Below are 27,363 nucleotides of genomic sequence, written 5' to 3' on the forward strand. Positions count from 1 at the left end.
GTCTACTCCTCCCCTGCCACCTCTCTCACATACACTCTTCAAGCCAATTAATCCATTTGCTCCACCTTACCAACCATCTCACTGTACTATTAACATCCACATCACCACCACAACGCTCCTGTCTGTCCCTCTCCACGTGCTCCACTCAACTACCTCGCGTCCACTCCTCTCTTACTGTTGACTTGTGTCCTTCCAGCAAAATCCAAGCATCTCTTCTGTGTGTGTGTGTGTGTGTGTGTGTGTGTGTGTGTGTGTGTGTGTGTGAATTTACAGCACTCGGCTTCTTTACTGTCATGCTCACTTTCTCTCTCTCTCTCTCTCTTCCTGTGTATTATGAAGCATGTAAAAATACGGTCTCTCTCTCTCTCTCTCTCTCTCTCTCGCTCTCTCTTTTCCTGCGTATTATGAAGCATGTAAAAATACGGTTGGTCTCTCTCTCTCTCTCTCTTCCTGCTTATTATGAAGCATGTAAAAATACGGTCTCTCTCTCTCCGCGTATTATGAAGCATGTAAATACGCATTGCAAGGAGCATCCAGAAAGTGCGTTCATCCGTTGTTTTCAAATTCAAATGACGTCATCTTTAACGACCCTCAATCCTTCCAAGTTTAAATTCAAATCAGATCAAGACTGTTTTTGACCCTGCTATGTGGCCTTATCCTTGACCTTCTCTGTCCAAATTCGAATTATTTTATCTCCGTCAGACGTACCACCCTGCCACCTCTCTCTCTCTCTCTCTCTCTCTCTCTAATGCAAGGAGGAAGGAACCGAGGACGAGAAGACAGCAAAATTGTTCCCTCAAAAAAAAAAAAAAAAAAAAAAAAAAAAAAGCCAAATTCAAGACCTGTTCAATCCGACGAGGAGGAGAAGGTGGACGAGGAGAAGGGGGAGGACGAGGAGGAGGAGGAAGAGGGTGATGATGATGATGATGATGACGAGGAGGAGGAGGAGGAGAAAGGTGATAATGATAATGATGATGATGATGAGGAGGAGGAGGAGAAGCAGAATGATAATGACGATGATGATAATGACAGGGAAGACGAGGAGAAGAAGGGTGATAATGATGATGACAATGACGACGTTAATGATGATGATGATGACGAAGATGATGATGATGATGATGATGGCCTGGGCTGGTCTGGGTTAGGTCTTCCCCTCACCACCGCTTCCACGAAATCAGACAAGAGTATCGCGTGTGTGGCCGCAGGAAATCGGAATTTACCCAGACCTACAGTATGGCGCACTCCTCTCCTGTCTATAATTCATTTTGGCGCGAAGGACTATGAAATTGCAGAATCGTGTCTCAGGCCTCTTGTTCTTTTTGTATATATATATAAAAGAATTTAATGTGTCTTGTTTTTGTATAAAGAAATAAAATCAACTCTTTTTTTATTTCTATGTAAACAAAAAGAAGCAATTTATATCTCTTGTTCCATCTGTATAAAGAAAGAGAATCGCCATGTACGTTCTTCTTTCCATAACCACACACACACACACACACACACACACACACACACACACAATCGTCTCGTGTTCTTTTCGTAAAAACAAGTAAAAAGTAAAATCAATTCCTGCCTCCTGCTCTTAAAAAAAAATCAAAATCAAAATCGAAAACTTATATTACGAGGGAAAAATAATCATATTTATTGTTGTTGGCGATTTCCCACGTCATCTGTTCTTGAAAATATAAATGAGAGTTACGAGAATCGGAAAGTACTCGAATGTTTACAAATTGAAACTAAGGGCGGGAACTGACGCGGGATGTACTGAATACTTATCTCTTATTAATACATTTATAAGAACATATTTGGGCTGACATTCCTACCATTTAAAAATACGAATTAAATTTCAAACAATATCCTTTGGCTTTTAGTACAGCTGTGATCGAAAGAAAGTATACTTGTGCAAATAGCTCATCCGATCGTGCAAATAACGATCTACGCAGTAAAAAGAATATACTGTTTTACACATACATATCCAGGCAACTCAAGCCAAGAAATTACTCACACACACACACACACACGATGGAGGTCAGTGAGGGAGGGAGACGTTATGTATGCTTCCCCAGAGAGTGCGTGCCTCCATCATTACCCAGCCACTCCCCTCCCGACACACCAACGCAACAAAAACGCACCGCCGCGCCGCACCCTTCCACCTGGCCACACCTGTTCTTAATTTATTTTCCCCTTGTAAATATATTCAGGGAAACGCGTTCTTGTAGTTTATTTTTCCACTGGTCTATTAGTTACCGGAAATTCATGCATTTATGTGGATCAAAAGAACGTGTGTGTGTGTGTGTGCGTGTGTGTGTGTGTCAGCATATACGACCATACATACCAACTACTCACCCTACCCACCCACACTCACCCATCCATCCTGCCCCACCACATCCATCCAACCACCCTGCCCACCCACACCCACCTACTCACCTTGCCCCACCACATCCATCCACCCACACTCACCTACCCATCCTACCCCACCATATCCATCCACCCACCCTGCCCACCCACACCCACCTACCCATCCTACCCCACCACATCCATCCACCCACCCTGCCCACCCACACTCACCTACCCATCCTACCCCACCACATCCATCCACCCACCCTGCCCACCCACACCCACCTACCCATCTTGCCCCACCACATCCACCCACCCTACCCACCCACACTCACCTACCCATCCTGTCCCACCACATCCATCCACCCACCCCACCAACCCACCTCGTTCCCCAACCAACCCCACCAATCCGTCCACTCACCCACTAGCTAATACTGATGACTCGAAGTTTTTTTTAAAAAAAAAACTCTACGGTAATTGATCACCATATTTCCACCATCATGCCTTCATATTTCCCCTTAACTTCCATTGCAGACAGACAGACAGACAGACAGACAGACACACTTTCAAAAAATACAGATCAGATTTACACTTCCTCATTAGTCGAACTTTGACCTTATCCTGTGCCCTTGACCTCTGGCCGCTCGTTCTCAAACTCTTTCGTTCTTGCATTATCCTCAACCTTTCCAACAAATTTTTCTATATCGGAAAAAACTATTCAAACTGACCTTGCTAGATTCAACTTTGACCTGCCTCTATGACCCTAACCTTTCGCTGCTCGTTCTCAAAATCAAACTCTTTCATTCTTGCATTACCCTCAACCCTTCCAACAAATTTTTCTATATCGGAAAACAATTCAAATTGATCCTGCTAGATCCAACTCTGACCTGCCTCTATGACCTTGACCTTTAACCTAGTGCTCGAAAAAAAACAATAATCATGCCCTTGGCTGTCCCTTAACCTTTCCACCGACTTTGGTTAAAATAGGATAACAACTGTTCGAATTATTTTGCTTACACACACACACGGGTTTAAGACACGGGACAGTACGAGGATGACTCATTCCTGTAAAGATACAATTAGGTAAGAATACGCGTGCACACACACACACATCCACCCTCCCCACACACACACCCACAAACAAACATCCACCTACCCACCCACCCACACACACACCCACAAACAAACATCCACCTACCCACCCACCCACACACACACACATAAACACCTACATCCACCCCCCCACATCCATCCCCCCCCCCACACACACACACACCGACCCACACACACACACACACAAACTCTCTCTCACTCTTTCCCTCTCTGTCTCTGTCTGTCTGTCTGTCTGTCTCTGTCTCTGTCTCTCTCTCTCTCTCTCTCTCTCTCTCTCTCTCTCTTGATTCGTTGGGTGTGTAATAAAACATACAGTACACAGTCAAAAAATAATAATAATAATAATAACAATAATAATAAGCCAATAAGGTACAAACTGACCTGGATCGATGAGAGTGACATGTGCGTTGTGAGCCAGGTCATCTCTGTGTCGCCTCCTGGGGTGGGTGTAGCCGCCTCCACCTCCACCCTCATCCACATCACCCCTCACTCCACCCCTCCTGCTGCCACGCCCGTACCTGACATAGAGCAAAGGAAATTAGAGGAGAAGAGCACAGAGCAGAGTAAGGCAAGGCAGAGTAGAGTACAGTAAAGCAGAGAAAGGCAAAGCAGAGCAGACAGATGAGAGAAGAGCAGAAATCAGAGTACAGTAAAGCAGAACAGGGCAGAGAGATGAGCAAAGAGCAGAAATTAGAGTATGGTAAAGCAGAGCAAAGCAGAACAGGGCAGACAGATGAGAGAAGAGTAGAAATTACAGTACGGTAAAGCAGAGCAAAGCAGAACAGGGCAGACAGATGAGAGAGGAGCAGAAATTATCCAGGAAAAGAGTGTGCTATGTTACCCAATTCCATCCACTGGCGTCTTTTACTCTACAGTTTTAACACTGCCAGACGATTTTAGTCAACTTAAAGGAGCATTATCGAACTGCAATTCTTACTACAGCCTCAATTAATCCCTCCACCCCTACAAACCCCTCCTAAGCTGAATAAAATCGTCTGGTGGTGGCGTGATTAAAAGGGAGTGATTTAGTAACCTGCTGGAGAGGGAGGTGCGGGGCAGGTCAGCGAGGTTGCCAGCGCTTCGGGACAGGTACCGGCTTGGGATGCCCATGTACCTGCAACACAACGCACTATGGTTAGGTTAGATTGGGTTAGTGGGTTGGGTTGGGGTGGTTGGTTGGGTCTGGTTAGGTTAGGCTGGGTTGTGGTAGGTTTAGTTAGGTTGCAGTTATCCCCACATACCTGCAACACCACACAGCATGGGTTAGTTGGTTGGGTTGGGTTGGGTTGGGCTGGTGGGTTGGGTTTAGATTAGGTTAGGCTGGGTTGTGGTAGGTTTAGTTAGGTTGCAGTTATCCACACATATCTGCAACACACACACAGCGGTTAGATTGGACTGGGTATGGTAGTTGGGTTGGGTTTGGATTACCTTAGACTGGGTTGTGGTAGGTTTAGTTAGGTTGAAGTTATCCCCACATACCTGCAACACAACGCACTATGGTACGTTAGATTGGGTATGGTAGTTAGGCTGGGTTTGGTTAAGTTAGACTAGGTTGTACTAGGTTTAGTTAGGTTGAAGTTATCCCAGCATATCTGCACCACAACGCAACAAGTCAGGTTGGGTTGGGTTAGGCTGCGTTAGATCAGGTTAGGTTAGGCAAGGTTTGGTTTCTGTTAGGCTGGGTTGTGGTAGGTTTAGTTAGGCTGGGTGAAGGTCTCCCCACCTGCACCACAACGCAACAAGTCAGGTTGGGTTGGGTTAGGTTAAGTTAGGTTAGGCTAGGTTTGGTTTGTTCTGGATTGGCTGGGTTGCACTAGGACGGGTTTGTTTATGTTACAATAGGCAGACCCACATACCTACGACACAGCACAACAGGGCTAGGTTGGGTTCGCCTGGGCTATGTTGGTGTGTAGAAAAAAAAGGGGGGGGGGGCTCTTATTAATTTACCCGTGTAGACTTATTTACTGATAATACAAAAACCAAACCTAACATGGCCGGGGACAGGGCGATGTGGAGGCGATTTGTTTGTAGCCACTCCTTACGGGATTAAGGCGTCTGGCAATAGATAGATAGACAGACAAACCAAGCATCTCCTAACCTAGCTGTGAAGCCCACTCATTACTAGCTCTGGCATTCTTCGACCCTAATTTTGATAAAGAAGAACAAAATACTTCTATGGCATATACTCATAGCAAATAAGTTCACTCTGTCCTCCGTCCTCTCACCCACTCCGGCAGCAGAACAAGGTTTCCTCGTCCTTTATTTTATTTATTTTTTACTGCTCTTTGACACCAAGCGGACGCACCCACATCACCATTACACGCACCATAGTTTTCAGGGATTAAGTCGCACCCAGAGTTTTGTTACGGGAGAAATGGAGATCCAGTTTTTCGTACCTGGTGTTTCGTGTGGGCGAGGCAGGGATGCGGGAGAGGAGGTCATCGTCTGGCCTGCGGTACACAAAGCGCGGTTTTGGCCCCTCGTCCCTTGTACCACCACCTGGAGAGAGAGGGAAGGCAGAAGTGCAGGGTCGTTCAGGTACAAGAGGAAAAGGTGTGGGTACAAGGGGAACAGATGCGGGTACAAGGGGAACAGGTGCAGGTACAAGGGGAACAGGTGTGGGTACAAGGGGAACAGGTGTGGGTACAAGGGGAACAGGGTACAAGGGTTACAGGTACAGGAATTACAGGCGTAGGTACAAAGGGCACAAGTACAAATATAGGTACCACAATTAAAGTTACAAGGACAAGAGTTACAAGTACAGCACAGGTACAAAAGCAAGAGTTTCAGGATTACAAGTAGGAGGGGAGAGGTAACCTGCAATGATGTACAGATCTGTGGTACACTGGAAGGGGAGGGGCAGCAGGGAAGAAAGACCCCTGGACATCATTTACTCTGTGCCCCAAGTCTATTATCTGTGTCAGTGTGGTACAGAAAGAGGTGGTTTGGCAGAGATACCCACTACACAAAATTCTAAGCTGTGGTGGTGGAGGTGTAAGCAAAATAAGCTTCATTTTAATCATAAGCTGTGTGTGTGGGAAATGGCACAGGAAAAGGTGGGTGGGTGGAGAAATATAGTGTGTATAAACTGCGGTGAATTACAAGCTGAGGTGGAAGGGAGAACTACAGCTTTGGAAATTAATAAGCTTGGCCTTCATCAGAACCCTATTACTGTATATGCATCAAGCTGAATTAAAAGGTGGCTTGGTGAATGAATTATAGTGTTTACAAGCTTACTTTCTGGGGCGTGTGGGAGGAGGGTAAGTGTGTGTGTGTGTGTGTGTGTGTGTGTGTGTGTGTGTGTGTGTGTGTGTGTGTGTGTGAGAGAGAGAGAGAGAGAGAGAGAGACCCATCTGTATGTGAAAGACCCACCTGTGTGTGTGTGTGTGTGTGTGTGTGTGTGTGTGTGTGTGTGTGAGAGAGAGAGAGAGAGAGAGAGAGACCCATCTGTATGTGAAAGACCCACCTGTGTGTGTGTGTGTGTGTGTGTGTGTGTGTGTGTGAGAGAGAGAGAGAGAGAGAGAGAGAGAGAGAGAGAGAAAGAGAGAGAGAGAGAGAGAGAGAAAGAGAGAGAGAGAGAGAGCCATCTGTATGTGAAAGACCCACCTATGTGTGTGTGTGTGTGTGTGTGTGTGAGAGAGAGAGACCCACCTCTCCTGGGACTTGTGTTTTCATGAGCGTGTGTGGTGGTGGTGGGGGGAGGTGGCGGGGCGTCCTCCTCTTGTCCACTGCTCCCGCCCCCCACACCACTCTCTCCTTTCCTTCCCTCATCCGGAGACCCGCTACGGAATACAGCCTGGGGGGGGGGGAAGAGAACAGTCACTACAACGCCCCTAGCATCACAGTCTGGCCACCTACTCAGCATCAATCTCCACCTCTCCAGCCCTGACAGCCTGCCAATCAAGACGTTGCAAGGTCTATGGAAGTTACTGCAATGTGACTTTACCTCAGAAGCCTTTGCATATCCGGCCGTGAGTCTGTGTCCACCGGGGTATTTTTTTTTTTTTTGGGGGGTCTGTGTTGGTTTTCATTTAGTTATTATTACGTAAATTGTCATATCTTATTATCTGGTCATATTCTATTTGATGCTGTGTTTGTGTTGTGACTGGCATTGTAGTGTAGGTTAAGTTGTTGTGGTGTTACGCATTTTTTCATTATGATATTATTTTAAACTCATTCGTTTTTATTTCATTCTTGTGTGTGCGTGTGTGTGTGTGTATGTGTGTGTGTGTGTGTGTGTGTGTGTGTGTGTGTGTGTGTGTGTGTGTGTGTGTGTGTGTGTGTGTGTGTGTGTGTGTGTGTGTGTGTGTGTGTGTGTGTGTGTGTGTGTGTGTGTGTGTGTGTGTGTTTGGTACATGAGTTTTCCGTTTATTCCAAAACCAGTATGAATATGAACTAAACCACCCATGATCCATCAGGTATTACACAGGACATGAGTTACAATAGAGAATTATAATTATGTATGGAGGCGATCTGCTGTTCCCTCACCCATCAACAAAGTGTAAAGGTAAGAGAGATGTCCCTGACCATATTATCTATCTTCCTATTGCCAGACGCCTTCATCCCGTAAGGGCTGGCCACAAACAAACAGCCTCCATGTCGCCCTGTCCCCCGCATTTCACTGCCCTGCTCCCAGCTCACACCTCCCTCTCTCATATACCTCTCCACTCCATCCCTCTAGCTCATCCTCCCCCTCCCTCTCTCCCCCTCCACCTCACTCACATACACTCTCCACGTCAGTCACTCACTCTCCATCCTCTCCACATGGCCAAACCACCTCAGTGTGTTTCTCCAAACGCTTCCTATCACATCCACATCCACACCACAACGCTCCTTCACTTCCTCATTTGTCAGTCTGTCTCTCCATGTAACTCCACATGCACCTCACTCACATACACTCTCCTCGTCAGTCTCTCACTCTCCATCCTCTCCACGTGGCCAAACCACCTCAGTGTGTTTCTCCTAACGCTTCCTATCACATCCACATCCACACAACAACGCTCCTTCACTTCCTCATTTGTCAGTCTGTCTCTCCATGTAACTCCACATGCACCTCACTCACATACACTCTCCTCGTCAGTCTCTCACTCTCCATCCTCTCCACGTGGCCAAACCACCTCAGTGTGTTTCTCCTAACGCTTCCCATCACATCCACATCCACACAACAACGCTCCTTCACTTCCTCATTTGTCAGTCTGTCTCTCCATGTAACTCCACATGCACCTCACTCACATACACTCTCCTCGTCAGTCTCTGACCCTCCATCCTCTCCACGTGGCCAAACCACCTCAGTGTGTTTCTCCTAACGCTTCCTATCACATCCACATCCACACAACAACGCTCCTTCACTTCCTCATTTGTCAGTCTGTCTCTCCATGTAACTCCACATGCACCTCACTCACACACGCTCTCCTCGTCAGTCTCTGACCCTCCATCCTCTCCACGTGGCCAAACCACCTCAGTGTGTTTCTCCTAACGCTTCCTATCACATCCACATCCACACAACAACGCTCCTTCACTTCCTCATTTGTCAGTCTGTCTCTCCATGTAACTCCACATGCACCTCACTCACACACGCTCTCCTCGTCAGTCTCTGACCCTCCATCCTCTCCACGTGGCCAAACCACCTCAGTGTGTTTCTCCTAACGCTTCCTATCACATCCACATCCACACAACAACGCTCCTTCACTTCCTCATTTGTCAGTCTGTCTCTCCATGTAACTCCACATGCACCTCACTCACACACGCTCTCCTCGTCAGTCTCTGACCCTCCATCCTCTCCACGTGGCCAAACCACCTCAGTGTGTTTCTCCTAACGCTTCCTATCACATCCACATCCACACAACAACGCTCCTTCACTTCCTCATTTGTCAGTCTGTCTCTCCATGTAACTCCACATGCACCTCACTCACACACGCTCTCCTCGTCAGTCTCTGACCCTCCATCCTCTCCACGTGGCCAAACCACCTCAGTGTGTTTCTCCTAACGCTTCCTATCACATCCACATCCACACAACAACGCTCCTTCACTTCCTCATTTGTCAGTCTGTCTCTCCATGTAACTCCACATGCACCTCACTCACACACGCTCTCCTCGTCAGTCTCTGACCCTCCATCCTCTCCACGTGGCCAAACCACCTCAGTGTGTTTCTCCTAACGCTTCCTATCACATCCACATCCACACAACAACGCTCCTTCACTTCCTCATTTGTCAGTCTGTCTCTCCATGTAACTCCACATGCACCTCACTCACACACGCTCTCCTCGTCAGTCTCTGACCCTCCATCCTCTCCACGTGGCCAAACCACCTCAGTGTGTTTCTCCTAACGCTTCCTATCACATCCACATCCACACAACAACGCTCCTTCACTTCCTCATTTGTCAGTCTGTCTCTCCATGTAACTCCACATGCACCTCACTCACACACGCTCTCCTCGTCAGTCTCTGACCCTCCATCCTCTCCACGTGGCCAAACCACCTCAGTGTGTTTCTCCTAACGCTTCCTATCACATCCACATCCACACAACAACGCTCCTTCACTTCCTCATTTGTCAGTCTGTCTCTCCATGTAACTCCACATGCACCTCACTCACACACGCTCTCCTCGTCAGTCTCTGACCCTCCATCCTCTCCACGTGGCCAAACCACCTCAGTGTGTTTCTCCTAACGCTTCCCATCACATCCACATCCACACAACAACGCTCCTTCACTTCCTCATTTGTCAGTCTGTCTCTCCATGTAACTCCACATGCACCTCACTCACACACGCTCTCCTCGTCAGTCTCTGACCCTCCATCCTCTCCACATGGCCAAACCACCTCAGTGTGTTTCTCCTAACGCTTCCTATCACATCCACATCCACACAACAACGCTCCTTCACTTCCTCATTTGTCAGTCTGTCTCTCCATGTAACTCCACATGCACCTCACTCACACACGCTCTCCTCGTCAGTCTCTGACCCTCCATCCTCTCCACGTGGCCAAACCACCTCAGTGTGTTTCTCCTAACGCTTCCTATCACATCCACATCCACACCACAACCAATAACATGCTGTATATAAAATTCTAACACACACGCAGTCAGTCAGTACATCAATTTGACTTTCACATGCATCACTATCTCCAGACACCTCTTCCTTATCCTCATACTCCTCCAGCATAGGGTAGGCTAATCCAGGCTATCACTCGCCTTCTGAGGGGAACGTCCGCTCCTGCAGTACACCTAAAATGAGCCGATACTGATACACATACTGAGATGCAACACACCTACCCCTGCTCATATTCTCTCTCTCTCTCTCTATACCTACCTACCTATAAGTCAGCTGGCCAGCAACTGAGGCACCACTCACTGATTACGAAGACATTCAAAGCTTACACTGTTTTCCTTGTACGACTTCTGTCTTTTTCCTTTTATGCAAGGAAGAAGGAACCAAAGGCCAGGAGCCCGCAAACTGTTCCAAGAAAACACACACACACACACACACACACACACACACAGGAGAGAGCCAAATTCAAGATCTGTTCATTTCGAGATGCCTGGACACACTGCGTTTAAAAGACTGGAGATCATAGGAAGGAGGAAATACAGACCTGACCTTTTCCTAAAAAATGTAGTGGAGATAAGATACAGAAACAAGGACAACGTATGTGTGCAGAGGGAGGGCTACCAACTGCACGCCTATATCCTGTTTTTTGTATGGAGGCAAAGATGCACTTGACAGGTTGATGATAACTGGCTGAATGCAACATGTCCAAAAAATATTTACTAACCCAAATTTCCCCCTCAGATATTTATTGTCAGTTAATAATGCTAGATTATGAAGCAATGTTGCATTCAGCCAATAATCACCAACCCGTCAAGTGAATCTTCGCCTTGATAAAAAAAAATTGAGTATAGTTGAACCACATCCACTCATCATTCAAGCCCCTGGAATCCTGGCTTCACCTCAGACCTAACCATCTGTGCTTAAATATACTTGTGTTACGTTCTGATTGGCGACGAGCACCTGTTCAGTAAAAATAAGAATAATTCTCTCTCTCTCATACCGCTTTTCCTTACTGTCTCTCCCACTGTAAATATTCATCTCTCTCTCTCTCTCTCTCTCTCTCTCTCTCTCTCTCATACCGCTTTTCCTTACTGTCTCTCCCACTGTAAATATTCCTCTCTCTCTCTCTCTCTCTCATACCGCTTTTCCTTACTGTCTCTCCCACCGTAAATATTCATCTCTCTCTCTCTCTCTCATACCGCTTTTCCTTACTGTCTCTCCCACTGTAAATATTCCTCTCTCTCTCTCTCTCTCTCTCATACCGCTTTTCCTTACTGTCTCTCCCACTGTAAATATTCATCTCTCTCTCTCTCTCTCTCTCTCTCATACCGCTTTTCCTTACTGTCTCTCCCACTGTAAATATTCATCTCTCTCTCTCTCTCTCTCATACCGCTTTTCCTTACTGTCTCTCCCACTGTAAATATTCATCTCTCTCTCTCTCTCTCTCATACCGCTTTTCCTTACTGTCTCTCCCACTGTAAATATTCATCTCTCTCTCTCTCTCTCTCTCCCATCCTCAGTTTTTTACCATGGTTTTTTATTCTCTCTCTCTCTCTCCCTCACCTTGGTGGTCTTGTTGTGTGCGTGGCCGAAGCTGACGTTGTCCTGGGAGCAGTGGTGTAGCGGGGTCCTGGTTTCACTCACGCTGGTTCTCGTTGAAACCTCGATTTTTGGCGAGATAATGCCCTGAAGGAGATAACACGAGATAACACGAGACACAAGCCACACACACTGCGATTAACACAAGCCTGATACACTGCGAATACCACGTAGCCTAACACACTGCGATTAACACGTAACACAAGCCTGACACACTGCAATTAACACGTAACACAAGCCTGACACACTGCAATTAACACAAGCCTGACACACTGCGATTAACACGTAACCCAAGCCTTTATCACGTAACACAAGCCTGACACACTATTAACACGTAACCCAAGCCTTTATCACGTAACACAAGCCTGACACACTATTAACACGTAACCCAAGCCTTTATCACGTAACACAAGCCTGACACACTGCAATTAACACGTACCACAAGCCTGACACACTGTGAATACCACGTAGCCTCACGCACTGCAATTAACACGTAACACAAGCCTGACACACTGCAATTAACACAAGCCTGACACACTGCAATTAACACAAGCCTGACACTGCAATTAACACAAGCCTGACACACTGCGATTAACACGTAACCCAAGCCTTTATCACGTAACCCAAGCCTGACACACTATTAACACGTAACCCAAGCCTTTATCACGTAACACAAGCCTGACACACTATTAACACGTAACCCAAGCCTTTATCACGTAACACAAGCCTGACACACTATTAACACGTAACCCAAGCCTTTATCACGTAACACAAGCCTGACACACTATTAACACGTAACCCAAGCCTTTATCACGTAACACAAGCCTGACACACTATTAACACGTAACACAAGCCCACATGTCACTCAGTATTAACACTCTCTGGCTTCTACAGTCCCTCTCAGCAAAAAATTTATATAACCTTATGGCATCACCTGGAATACGATACCAGAGTTGTCCCGACCATGAAACAGCGGTAGCAATATTAACATTTGACTCCTGCACCCACTCTCATTTAAAATCAACTTGTATTAGCTGAAATAAAATCTCATACATAATGCGACCATTGGAGAGTTAACTTCAGTTCATCAAAAGTTGGAATTTGAATGTTCACAGTTACAATCAAAGGAGCATGAGCGGTCGAGTAAATGTATAAGTAACCTGCCCGGCTTCTCGTAAGTAACAAACACCGATCTCCTACATGCAAAAGCCGTTATCTGGAAAAAGTGATGCCACACAGTGAAAAATAAGTGACCGCAAGAATTACAAAAATGACGCCACTGCAGAGAAGGAGTTAATTTACAGTTACATTCGAGTCTAAAGCCAGTAAACTCACTACGAAGAGGTTTTTGTTTTACTCTTGTCAACCTAGACGTTTTTATACGGATCTGGCAAGACTTTCCGCAACCAATGCCAACACACTAACTCGGTCGCAACAGACAGCACACCACACTCACGGGGAAGTCCCTGGTGGGTTCCATAAGCAGGTCAAGGTCCACCCCGGAGTAGGACAGCCTCTCAGCGGGCCTGGGGAAGAGCAGGTCCCTCACAGATGACTCAAACACAGCCAGCACCGTCTCCCCTGATGGCTCCTCCTGCACCAGCTCCAGGTACACAGTCTCGGCTTCAAGTACCCGCTCCAGTACGCCCAGGTTACGCACACCCACGAACGTCTGCAGGAAGGAAGGACGGATGTATTGCTATCAACCAGAAGGAACAGAACGAAAGGTTAATATCATGCAGACGGAAAAATAAGAACAAGAGGAAAAGAGGATTATACATTTCTGCAGGTCTGAGTGGAGGAAGTTCTAGTTTTATGGATACGCTACCAACCAGATGGAAGAAAACGAAAGGTTAATATCATGCACATGGAAAAAAATGGAAAGAACATGAGGAAAAGAGGATTATACACCCACGAACGTCAGCAGGAAGGACGGCTGGATGTAACGCTATCAACCAGAAGGAAGAAAAAGAAGTGTTAATATACAGGCTGGAAAGGAGAGAAAAAAACGAGAGGAAAAGAGGATTCTAAATGTCTGCAGGTCTGTGTGAATGAAGTTTTAGTTTTATGGACATCGACTGGAAAGAGGCAGAGTTCCAGATACACCTGTCTTTGCAACCAGAAGGAAGAAAACGAAAGGTTAATATACAGGCTGGAAAGGAGAGAAAGACGAAGAGGGAACGAGGATTATACATTTCTGCAGGTCTGAGTGGAGGAAGTTTTAGTTTTACGAATGTTGACTGGAAAGAGGTAAAGTTCCAGATACACCCGTCTTAGTTTCCAGCATGCGTTCTAGCACATCAATGGATACACCCACCCACAAAGGTCTGGAAAGAAGAAGGATGGTTAAGTTTATGTAGTCTGGATGAAAGAAGAAAGAGTTGTATATATATGTAAATAGGTCTAGAAAGATGTACAACTAAATATATCGGTTGGAAGAAAGTAAAGTTATTGTTCCATCACCTCAGCTTCCAGTATGCATTCCAGCACTCCAGGGTTATGCACACTCAGGAAGGTCCGCTGGGAAGGAAAGGATGAACGGCTAGAACGATACAGGTTAGGAAAGACGAAGAAGAAAAGAAAGTACACAGTCTGCCACCATTTTCACTCTTTCCAGCACCAACACATTACACTGCAAGTTTCCTTCTCTCAACAGCCAGTGTTTTATCTATATATACATAATACTCTTACACCTACCTCCAACAGACAAAACCCTGAACCATTCTGCAAACATTCCATGCACTATCAGTAATTAACAGAGCATCCGTCTAGCAACAAACTCTCCTCCCTTTTCTGTCCAACTCTCTAATGCAAGAGTTAACCGTTACTCCCAGTCCTTCATTTATGCAATAGGTCAACTCTGGAACTGTCTCATTCTGTTTGTATTTCCTACTTCCTATGATCTCAAGTCTTTCAAACGCAGCGTGTCCAGGCATCTCGAAATGAACGGATCTTGAATTTGGCTCTCTTTTGTATTGTTTTTGTTTTTTTCTTGGAAGGAACTGTAATTTGCGGGGTCCTGGCCTTTGGTTCCTTCTTCCTCCCATAAAAAAAAAAATCTGAATTCCAAACATCAGGTATTAATTAATATTCCTCTCCTTACTATTCATCATTATTTTACCCTCCTCCCCATAGCTCTTCTTACTCCCTGATGGGCGATATTCACAGATACACTTATTCATAGTTTTATCTTGGAAAAAGGGTCAGCTGGGGGACAGGCTGAAACTCCCTCTGGATCCGTCGCTGTGTGTGTGTGTGTGTGTGTGTGTGTGTGTGTGTGTGTGTGTGTGTGTGTGTGTGTGTGTGTGTGTGTGTGTGTACTAGACATGCGTGTGTGCGTGTATATAACAGAGAGGGTGCCTGCGTGACCTATTGATTACCACCACTATCACCACTAGCATCATCATCATCACTACCATCACCAATATCACCACTGCCATCATCACTGCAATCACCACTACCATCATCACTACCATCACCATTACCATCATCACTGCCATCCTCACTACCATCACCACCACCATCATCACTACTTCGGTCACCACTACCGCTACACACACGTCACCGTAATGAGACTGGTTTAAACTCTACGGTGTGAAAACTAGCACTCCCCTGCACACTACACTGGCCTGGTGTTGGCAGAAATATACCGGTAGTGAAGATTTACCATGACTACAAACACTCACCCACATATGTAAACAGGAGAGCAAAACCACACAGCATCTCTCTCTCTCTCTCTCTCTCTCTCCACGATGCGTCACAGCCTTCTAATAAAGATAATTAATAAATCTAGTAAAATAATTTGGAAGTAGCCAGATAAAAAAACATAACAAACCGTCCCTGTTCAATATCAAGTAATAATAAAATGTTCAATGGAGATTTTTGAACAAGTAATGCCACTACTGGTAGGTGGTGGCGACCATCATCCACTCACTTGATGTAGTGCTGCCTACTTCTTCCTTAGCCTTTATCATTCTTTTTCTGTGCCTTCCCTCCTCTCTTCCTATTTCTCCCATCTTTCCTGTCACTTCTTATTGCCTTTCTTTCCTTTACAGGTGGCTTTACATTGAGTGACAAGCCAAATGGTTTCCTGTATGCCAAGAAACCATTTACAACGCTGGGTGGTAACCATTTAACCAAACCATACGTGTTCCCTACGTGTCAACAAGTGGGTTGGTGGAGGGTTAGTGCCCCTCCCCGTAAAACAAATAACTCGAAGTCAAATGGCCACCCCTTACGGGATTATGGCGTCTGGCTATAGATAGATAGATAATAATGCCACTAAGTGCGTTGGTCTGCCTCTCACCACAGCCTAGCCTCGGTGTCCTACGCATATCTCACAACAACCACACCAGTGACACCACACCACACCACACCACCACAACCACAAATAAAGCCACAACAGCAGAATTACAAGGGCAGCATACGAACCCTCTCAACCTTGAACTTCTCGTGGTACAGGAGTGGGAAGAACAACCACACCACCACACCACACCACCACAACCACAATTAAAGCCACAGCAGCAGAATTACCAAAGCAGCGTACTAACCCTCTCAAACTTGAACTTCTCGTGGAATAGGAATGAAAAGACCAACTACACCACCACCACCACCATCACAACCACACCACAACAACAACCACACCACCACAACCACAGATAAATCCATATTAGGCCAAGGATGAGATGGAGGGATGGAGTGAAGAGGTATATGAGAGAGGGGGGTGTGAGCTGGGAGCAAGGCAGTGATATGGCGGGGGACAGAGCGACATGGAGGCGATTTGTTTGTGGCCACCCCGTATGGGATTAAGGCGTCTGGCAGTAGATAGATCGAGAGATAGCATACAAACCCTCTCAAACTTGAACTTCTCGTGGTACAGCAGGGGGAAGACAGGCGGCAGTTTGTTGGTTCTGGTGTGGAATCCCAAGAGACACACTGAGAGGGAGCAGCGACCACGGCCAGGCAGCCACACCCCCGGACACGACACCTGGGGAGGCGTAAATATTAACATTAGGTTCGCTGTGGATGTGATAGGAAGCGTTAGGAGAAACACACTGAGGTGGTCTGGCCATGTGGAGAGGATGGAGAGTGAGAGACTGACGAGGAGAGTGTATGTGAGTGAGGTGCATGTGGAGTTACATGGAGAGACAGACTGACAAATGAGGAAGTGAAGGAGCGTTGTGGTGTGGATGTGGATGTGATAGGAAGCGTTAGGAGAAACACACTGAGGTGGTTTGGCCATGTGGAGAGGATGGAGAGTGAGAGACTGACGAGGAGAGTGTATGTGAGTGAGGTGTATGTGGAGTTAATTGGAGAGACAGACTGACAAATGAGGAAGTGAAGGAGCGTTGTGGTGTGGATGTGGATGTGATTGGAAGCGTTAGGAGAAACACACTGAGGTGGTTTGTCCATGTGGAGAGGATGGAGAGTGAGAGACTGACGAGGAGAGTGTACGTGAGTGAGGTGTATGTGGAGTTACATGGAGAGACAGACTGACAAATGAGGAAGTGAAGGAGCGTTGTGGTGTGGATGTGGATGTGATAGGAAGCGTTAGGAGAAACACACTGAGGTGGTTTGGCCATGTAGAGAGGATGGAGAGCGAGAGACTGACGAGGAGAGTGTATGTGAGTGAGATGGAGGGGGAGAGAGGGAGGGGAAGGCCAAGGATGAGATGAAGGGATGGTGTGGAAAGGTATATGAGAGAGGGGGGTGTGAGCTGGGAGCAGGGCAGTGAAATGGCGGGGGACAGGGTGACATGGAGGCGCTTTGTTTGTGGCCACCCCTTACGGGATTAAGGCGTCTTGCAATAGATAAACAGGTAGATGCTGTATAGAAAAGAGGTAAATGTACAGAGGAAGTGAAGGGTATAGAGAACAAGGAAAGAAGGTGGATGATGTTATGAAGGTCTGGATACGAAACCAAGGCAAAAGAATGAAGACTGCATGACGGCTGCATGAACGTGTGTGGCATGAATATATGGGTGTGAGTCTCAGGTATGACGTGTGGAAAGTCAAGAGTGTGAGCAGTGGAAATGATTATCACTGAGGAATGTATGTGGACTGAGTAGAATGGATAGGAAACAGGGTGATGGAAACTGCATAACGACTGCATGAACGTGTGTGTGGCATTAACATATGGGTGTGAGTCTCTGTTATGTGTGGAAAGTCAAGAGTAAGGGCAGTGGAAAAGATGATGAATGAGGAATGTATGTGGAGTGAGTAGAATGGATACAATAGGATAAGTAAAAGGAGATTCGTGAGGTGTGTGGAGTAGAGACGTCTGTTTTGATGATACGATAGACAAGAGTGTGTGCTTACATGACATAATCACATTTTTTTATGCTTGGAAGAAAGAACCAAAGGCCAGGAGCCCCCCAACTGTTACTTTCAAGGAAAAAGAAAAAAAACACGAGAGCCAAATTCAAGATCCGATCATTTCGAGATGCCTGGACACATTGCGTCTGAAAGACTGGAGATCATGGAGAGGATGAATGAAGAAAGAGCGGTGAAACGTGAAAATGAGAGTAAGTTTTAAGGTGGAGGGAAGCGTGGTAGGCACATAAAAAGATAAGTTGATATGGCAAATCTGTGAGAAGGAGAGGTATGAAATGGCAGCATCATATGAACAGGATGAATGAAGAAAGAGCGCTGAAACGTGAAAATGTTAAGTTTCAAGGTGGAAGGAAGCGTGGCAGGGATATAAAAAGCTGGGCTGACAGGGCAAATCTGTGAGAAGGAAAGGTACGGAAACTGAGGAGGCAAGGGAACTGACGGAACTGGGATGGCTGGATAAGTATATAAGGAGAACTACTTGACAGGCCGTGGCACACTCTTTTTAACTAAACAGTCAAGAGGCTGACGCTCTCTGACAGGTGTATGTGAAGTACGTCTATAATTAACGATGTGCAGATGGTTAGCGATAGGATATATACAGGAATATACTCGTATATCTATCTATCTATCTTTCTTTATCTATTTATCTATCTATCTATGTGTGTGTGTGTGTGTGTGTGTGTCAACAGGGAAGAAGTAAACACGACATCCCGGTATAACTTTAGAAGTAACCAACGTTACCAATTTTCGTTATATTACGTCCCTGAACTATTCTAACTAAGACTTACCTTTTAAGCCTAGTTTGAGTTGGGGGAGCAAATTTTGTAGGGATAGTCATATAGTGACTTAGGTTAGGCTGTCGCTCAGTAGCGGATGAATGTTGCGCCATATTGGCTGGTGCAGGCGTGTGCATTTGGTCTATGTCAGGCTCTAGATCAGGCCTAGGTTAGGTTAGGTTAGGTTAGTTTAATGCAAAATAGTGTATTTTTAATTAATCTTGATCTTGATTTTGGGGGATAAACCCACTTTTGGAAATCTTACTCAAAATTCCAAAAGGGGGATTTTCCCCCAAAAATGAGGGTCAAAACTAATTAAAGCACAGTATTTTGCATTGGAAACCATAAAAAAAATAATAAAAGAAAACGTTGGTTACTTCTAAAAATTTACCGACATCCCTGTAGTGCTTCATGTATTCAAATCGTTATGGGCGAAACAAGTGACCATAACTACAACAATAACTTTGGCCTTACCGCATGGATGTCAATTTCCGCAGTGACTTTCAGGGCTTTTTTAGCTGTCTGAGGCATGGCGATCACCTCCTTTCTTCCCGCCTGTCACTCACTCCTCACAAGCCCTCACTCACTCACCGCCCATCCTCAGCCCTCGCAAAGACACACAACATTCGCATTTTCTTTCTACCACTTGACTTTTCGTTAACTCAGGCTTTGATTCTCACATTTTCTTTGCGTATCTCTCATATTTTTCACAATTTCTCTTTTAATTTGCTTATCCCTCTCATATTTTACACCACAGGGTTTTTTCATATATCATCTACTGCACACTTTCACGTTACATCCCTCGTCCCTCACACTCTCATAGCTTCTCGCACTCCTTTAGTAAATCCATTATCCTTACTTCAAATATCCGCCTTATTCATGCAAGAAAGAGGTTACCGAACTGGTAGGAAGCATTATATATCATTGCAATCACAACTCGTCCGCTGGCATTGAATTTGTGCGGTTGTTTGCGGAACCCTGTTTGAAATAACGGTTCATTCACGTCAAGTAACGTTAACTCACATTATACAACGCTCACTCACTTTATATACCGGTTCATTCATTTTATATAACCATTCATTCACTTTAAATAGCAGTTCATTCACTTTATACAACGGTTCAGTTTATATAACAGCCCTTTTCACTTTCTTCACCAGTTTTGTTTGAATCTCCATCTTCACTGCATCTGCCACTGACGCCCCATTATTCAAAACTTTCTAGTAGTTTGAATTTTCACGTGCCCCTGTTTCAAACAAATGTATTACAATTCGTTATTACTATCTATCATGCACTACATTTTTTTTCTCAATAAGTCTGATATGTACGATGATTTCTGACACTACAGTTCGTTCACCCTAACCTGGCAGACTTTCGTTCCTTTGCAGCTTATTTCCCGTAGCTCACTGACACAATTACACAATATTCAAATACATTTTTTTTTCCCTCGTGAATAACACCATATTCTAGCATAAATCTCTCCAGAGTCTAGATGGAGATGGCAATTTTAGACCATGTTAAGGTGGAGAGAGCGTATGCCTACATTGGACCGAATTCAAGTCCCTTCTCACCACAATCATGCAATCTTTTGGCGAAGTAAAGGAGACAGGACTTTTTGTTTTAAATTTTCAGATCAGCCACATTCGTGCGTGACACAGGCATATTTTCGCATCAGGATGGACAATTGTCTGCAATCATCTTCTATTGCCAGTCAGTTATCCTGTCGTTTTTCTTATACAATTCATCTCTTCACTCGACTCATCACCACCTCTAAAGTTCAAAGAAGTACTTGCTCTCATTACTCAAGAAAATTTGGGCCAGAATTCAGTTTCTTTTTTCTTACATTTCTGTTTTCATGGCATATCCAAAATAACTCAACTCCCTTGCCCGTACAACCAACTCAGCCACTCAAGCTACAAATCCACTTTATTTGTAAACAACTGGTCGCCATGGCAACCCCCGCGCCGACGCCCTGGCAGCCTGGAGTAAAGAATGGCTATACAGAAAACGGAGACTTGGCTATTTTCTTTCATCGACAACTAACAAAGATTATATTTTTCGTCAACACCATTTTTAGTTTATTTTTTACTCCCTCGTGCGGATTTTGTTAACAGTTGAGAAGCCATTACGTTGTTACAGTTTAAAAGTCCCCAATGACCCTTTCACAGCCTTTTCTTCCTACCAGTGAGCTGAAAAGTAGCAGGAATAAATAAATATTAAATGAGCATAATAAAAATAAATATATACAGTAAATGTCACCGGACTGAATGGATTAAGGATAACTCGTGCAGTGGATAATATTAATTACTACGAATCGCTAATATTACGCATCCCCAGTGGATTTAAACACGATTATTTATTTACTTATATATCTACGCCACCACCATATAATATTATACAATTTAAAGGGGACTGCTATGATGACCACCCAACGCTGTAAATTACTGCCTGGGTCACAGAAAACCACTGGGATTGTCACTCAGTGTGGCCACCCAAAGGCAGCACTCCATCGAATGAGTGGATAATGCGCGCTAACCTACTCCATAAAAATGTGACCCTTGTTTGGAAATGCGGGGTATCTTGTCACCCACAGGCAGCACTACATCGAATGAGTGGATGGTGCGCGCTCACCAACCCAAAAAAAGTGACATGTTTTTGGAGATGCGGGGCATCGATCCCCGTACCTCTCGCATGCTAAGCGAGCGCTCTACCATTTGAGCTACATCCCCAACAGGTCGTGGAGGTGCCGGGGATCGAACCCGGGGCCTTTCACATGCAAAGCGAACGCTCTACCACTGAGCTACACCCCCTTGTACACTCTATCCACTCGGCCTGGTAAATTTCGCAACGCCTTTACTTTAGCGATTTATTCTGAACATCACAGTAGTTCTCTTGTATATTACTGATGCAAGTTTGACTGCTATTAAAGATGCAGTAAAGTGCAGTATATACAACACGCAAGACATAGGCAAGGCGAAAGATGGCTAATGCACGGATACGGTAAGCAAGACGTACACAAACGTCAGAGAGAGAGAGTTGAGCTTTGTGTAGCCCGAAATTTAAATAATTCAAGCTCTATCCTGTCTCCCTCCAAACCACTTGTCATAATGGATCACACACACACACACACACACACACACACACACATCTATTCTTCTTGAGTCAGTACACAATGTAAACACAACTCCTGGACTGGTTCACACACACACACACACACACACAATTTAAGCACACCTCCTCCTGGACTGGTTTGGAGTTCCGTTATTCCCTCGCCTAACCGCTCCACCCTGCCAAGTCAGTTTGAATTTCCCGCCTCCTACAACCAGACGATTTTATTCAGCACAAATCTAGCAGGGAAGGGAGATAAAGCTAATTCTAAATCCTACACTTGCTCATGTCTTCTTAAAGTCTTATAAAATCGTCTGGTGGTGGCAATAATAATATTATTAATAATAATAATAATAATAATAAAAATAAAAATAAATATGAGGAGTGAATGGATTTTGAGGGTGATAATATTAACAATGAAGAAACTAGAAAAAACGGGAGTAAACCTGAAATATTGGTGATTGATATTATTTCAGGTATTTTCGTGTTGGTCTAGTGGTTAGGGGAATGGTCTGCTACCTGAAGGGACGCAAGTTCGATCCCACAGTGGGCTAGGGTACTGTTTGGTTATTCGAATTTTGTTTAATCAGATTTTACTCATCTTTCCTACGACCAACGGACTTGTAATAATAATAATAATAATAATAATGTGATAATACAGTAATAATAATAATAATAAAATAATAACAATAATAATAATAATGTAATAATAATAATAATAATAATATAGTAATAATGATAATAATAATAACTATAATAATAATATAGTAATAATGATAATAATGATAACAATAATAATAATAATAATATAGTAATAATGATATTAATAATAATGATAATAATATAATAGTAATAGTAATAATAACAAAGCAGTAGTACTAGTAGTAGTAATAATAGCAACAATAATAACAATAATAAAGAGTAGTAGCAGTAGTAGTAGTAGTAGTAGTAGTAATAATAACTAGAACACCGTAAAACTGTCCAAGGACGTTTTTGATAAAGAAAAATGTCCCACTGTCATTGCCTTCTGGAAGACAACCTATAAAGGGACCTTGAGGTCAAAGTGCATGTCACCTTAGGTCATCACAGTCTGTAAGTCCACTAAATTTGGTGACTCTAGCTTTAATCCTTCATGGAAAATTAGCTGACATCCGGAATTGTCCTAGTTTTTTACCCCAGGCGATCTCAGAGAATAATCGACCAACTGGAACCATAGTCTACTCCTTGCCCCACTGCGTCCGCCTTAAGGCTTGAAGTAAAATCTCAGCTTCCCAGCTTAAGCGGTTCTTGAGACCGTGGCTGACTCACTATTTGTGTTCTGGATAATTATCAGGAAAGCCGGTTGATGGATGGCCACCATATTTGGCCAGAAGAAGCGGACAGCTGTCCGACTGAGTTGACCAAGTTTGAAGGCTGTAGGCCAAATAGCCTTTGAAATTTCGCAATTTTATAATAATTAATCAAAATAATATACTGACAAGAATATTACAACTTTCCACAGGGATGCGGGAAGGTTTAATAATAATACCGACAAAAACAAGAAACCTTTCACTGGGATGTGGAAAGCTGTAATAATAGCCCAATCGTGTCGTATGAGATATTCAAATCGTCCTGCCGCTTGGGAAACAATGGCGACTTATCCGGGTGAAGCAAATAATTCTCGGGTATCGCACGACATGACGCCAGACGGGGAGAAAAAGAGGAAAAGACGGGGGAAAAAAGAAAAAAAAGAAAACAAAAGAGGCTGGCTATTTCCTGTCCGCTCCCCGCCACACGTGCACCCGCGCCGAACCGGTTTCTGAGCCGGAGGGCCTCGGCGGGTGTGTTGTGGGTGGTGCAGGGTAGGGACTGACTTGGCATATTACACCTACACATTTCCTTATATCAAAATTTTCATCAGTTTCTTCCTCCCTCTCTCCTCTTCCTTTTCTCTTCCACTTCTCCGCTCCTCTTCCTCTTCTCCTCTGTTCTTCTTCCTATTCTTATATCCTTCTTGCATATTACACCTACATATTTTCTTACATAAAAATTTCAGCAGCTTCTTCCTCTCTCTCTGTTCCTCTTCCTCCTCTTCCACCTCTCCTCCGCGCCTCCTCCTCCTGTTCCTCTTCCTCTTCTTTCCTCCTCCTCCTCTTCCCTTTCTAACTGGAAGGGTAAGATAGCCTTAACCCTTACCCAATACAAATCGTCTTACAGTCTACCACTTGCATGATTACCAATACTGTTGATGTATCCCCGGTGAGTGAGGCGGAGGCCAAGGATGAGATGAAGAGATGGATGGAGAGGATGGAGAGCGAGAGCCTACCGAGGAGTGTATGTGAGTGAGGTAGAGGGGTGGGAGAAAGAGAGAGGCCGAGGATGAGATAGAGGGATGGAGTGGAGAGGTATATGAGAGAGGGGGGTGTGAGCTGGGAACAAGGCAATGAAACGGCGGGGGACAGGGCAACATGGAGGCGATTTGTTTGTGGCCACCCCTTACGGGATTAAGGGGTCTGGAAATAGACAGACAGATTGATTGACAGATAGACAAATGTATCCCCGGGCTAATTTGGACCTGAACCCGGTGGACTGCAGGCTGAAATTATCTTTTTTCCCCTGTTATACCGTCTTGAATTTGTGGGATGGAGGGAGCTGAGGGACGTTTGTATAACCGGACAGCTCCACAGCAGGGAAACATCTGTGCCACCGCGTGAAGGCCTCCCTCTTCAGCAGACTGATAAAAGAGAGACCAATGGGGCGAGAAGATTTTTTAATATTATTGTTATTGTTTTTATTATTATTTATTTATTTATTTATTTATTTATTGTGCCACCATACGATCCGGCTCATGTACAGGACGCGGTACGTGGTGGGTCATGTATGCGGCTCAGGAATGATGGACGCCCCTGCCCTGCACAGTCCCGGGTCGCCCTAGGGTAAGATGCAGCACCCGTCACCCACCAAAAGGTAGAGGGTGTTATAGTTACCATCGTGCCGGGAGGTACTACCATGGGAGTGACGTGGGACCAAGGCACGGTAGCTGGCCCTGCATAACACTCCCAGGCTGAGAACACACCCATGTTGGCCAAGCAGTCAACCTCCGGGCTGACATTACAACTCCTGTACATTACAACATCTCCTATACACAACTCATCCTCTTAGTGGCTATGTCTCCACCATTTTCCCGCTATGTCTCCACCATTTTCCCTGGACCTGACCATGCGGAAGGACCATGTTCCGACCCTGGAGAGGCGTTATGTCACAGGAAAGTGGCTGTTTGCATGTGGTCGATGGGTCTACTCGGTTAGAGAGATCAGGAAAGATCAGCAAAAATAACAACTCAGTTTCATGCAGGGTTGTCCAGTTTGAAGAAGTGTGACAGATGAGGGGTGACGCAAAAGTTCTTGAATTTCCATAATTATGTTGGAGAGGTGCCTGGAAGTCTAATGGTAGATCTATCTATCTATCTATCTATCTATTGCCAGACGCCTTAATCCTGCAAGAGATGGCCACAAACAAATCGCCTCCATGTCGCTCTGTTCCCCGCCATTTCACTGCCCTGCTCCCATCTCACACCCTCCTCTCTCATATACCTCTCCACTCCATCCCTTCATCTCATCCTCGGCCTCCCCCTCCCTCTCCCCCCTCCACCTCACTCACATACACTCTCCTCGTCAGTCTCTCATTCTCCATCCTCTCCACATGGCCAAATCACCTCAGTGTGTTTCTCCTAACGCTTCCTATCACATCCACATCCACACCACAACGCTCCTTCACTTCCTCATCTGTCAGTCTCTCTCTCCATGTAACTCCACATGCACCTCACTCACATACACTCTCCTCGTCAGTTTCTCACTCTCCATCCTCTCCACATGGCCAAACCACCTCAGTGTGTTTCTCCTAACGCTTCCTATCACATCCACATCCACACCACAACGCTCCTTCACTTTCTCATTTATCAGCCTGTCTCCCCATGTAACTCCACATGCACCTCACTCACATACACTCTCCTCGTCAGTCTCTCACTCTCCATCCTCTCCACATGGCCAAATCACCTCAGTGTGTTTCTCCTAACGCTTCCTATCACATCCACATCCACACCACAAAGCTCCTTCACTTCTTCATTTATCAGTCTGTCTCTCCATGTAACTCCACAGGCTCCTCTCAAATAAGTCATTTCCACTGCTCTCACTCTTGACTTGTGTCCCTCCAACAAGGCAGATTTCTCGGGTCGACAATAGCACAGCATTACGCGTTACGGGTCGAATCCTTGAGGTGGCCAGAGATTCTTCTTTGATATATGACGCCACCAGGGGCCATGTCAGTCCCTTAACCTTAAATGGCCTAGCCCCAGGCCCTTACGCAACGATGGGGTAATACGAAATTCGCTGTTACCGGAGACGTGAAGCCGTGACACGTACTTAATCCCAGTTTAACGCCTTCACTTGGTGGCACCAATTTAACCAGGCGGCTCCATTGCCCGGTTATACAAACGTCCCTCAACTCCCACCGTATCCCACAAAAGAAGGATGGTGAACTGCAGAAGGGCAACATCAGCCTGCAGTCCACCGGGTTATGTCCAAATGATCCTGAGGCACAACAAAAACAATAACATAACCCTTCCCTTTCGTAAAGTCTGTCGCTGGCATATACAGACTCTGACATCCTTTCCCCATTCATACTTTGCCTGCATGGGGAAAAGTTAATTCTGACTATCACTTAAGGTTCTGTCCTGTCGTGTACCACATACAGGCTAATGTGGTGTGTTACAGTTACAGTTATATCCAAAATATTTAACTACATAAGTGCTACGAAGAATATAATAATGACAATACACACACACACACACACACACACACACACACACACACACACACACACACACACACACACACATTTTGTTCTTCATACAGGCAAACGCCTTCACTCAGCTGTGGAGTGGCTCTTTCGTAGGAGAGGGGTGTTAATGTAGGCTGTATGTAACCCTTCCAGTTCGAAAAATACATCTAAACCTGCATAAAATGACCGAAAAATCACCAGACCCCAGTACCGTAATGAGAAGCCGTCATCGTGCTGAA

General features: G+C 45.2%; 1 protein-coding gene and 2 non-coding genes across 3 annotated transcripts in view; all 3 read right to left on the bottom strand.

The window, feature by feature from the left end:
• Positions 1 to 19,732, bottom strand: part of LOC145406029 (uncharacterized) — a 32,467-nt gene extending 12,735 nt beyond the window's left edge. The window contains exons 1-8 of the mRNA XM_080277216.1: positions 19,676 to 19,732; positions 16,943 to 17,080; positions 13,550 to 13,765; positions 12,058 to 12,180; positions 7,102 to 7,246; positions 5,847 to 5,949; positions 4,484 to 4,564; positions 3,832 to 3,968 (exon numbers count right to left, since the gene is read on the bottom strand). Of these exons, the coding sequence (XP_080133342.1) occupies positions 3,832 to 3,968; positions 4,484 to 4,564; positions 5,847 to 5,949; positions 7,102 to 7,246; positions 12,058 to 12,180; positions 13,550 to 13,765; positions 16,943 to 17,080; positions 19,676 to 19,732 (1,000 nt within the window). The remainder of the gene's footprint in view (positions 1 to 3,831; positions 3,969 to 4,483; positions 4,565 to 5,846; positions 5,950 to 7,101; positions 7,247 to 12,057; positions 12,181 to 13,549; positions 13,766 to 16,942; positions 17,081 to 19,675) is intronic.
• A 2,122-nt stretch (positions 19,733 to 21,854) lies between these two features.
• Positions 21,855 to 21,927, bottom strand: TRNAA-AGC (transfer RNA alanine (anticodon AGC)). Its single transcript has one exon. It is a non-coding gene; the product is annotated as a tRNA-Ala (tRNA).
• Positions 21,928 to 21,936: 9 nt separating this feature from the next.
• Positions 21,937 to 22,008, bottom strand: TRNAA-UGC (transfer RNA alanine (anticodon UGC)). The gene has a single exon. It is a non-coding gene; the product is annotated as a tRNA-Ala (tRNA).
• Between the last annotated feature and the right edge of the window lie 5,355 nt (positions 22,009 to 27,363).

Source organism: Coenobita brevimanus, chromosome 69 (genome assembly GCF_032717465.1).
Source record: "Coenobita brevimanus isolate Jiangsu-jjx chromosome 69, ASM3271746v2, whole genome shotgun sequence".
Lineage (NCBI taxonomy): Eukaryota > Metazoa > Arthropoda > Malacostraca > Decapoda > Coenobitidae > Coenobita > Coenobita brevimanus.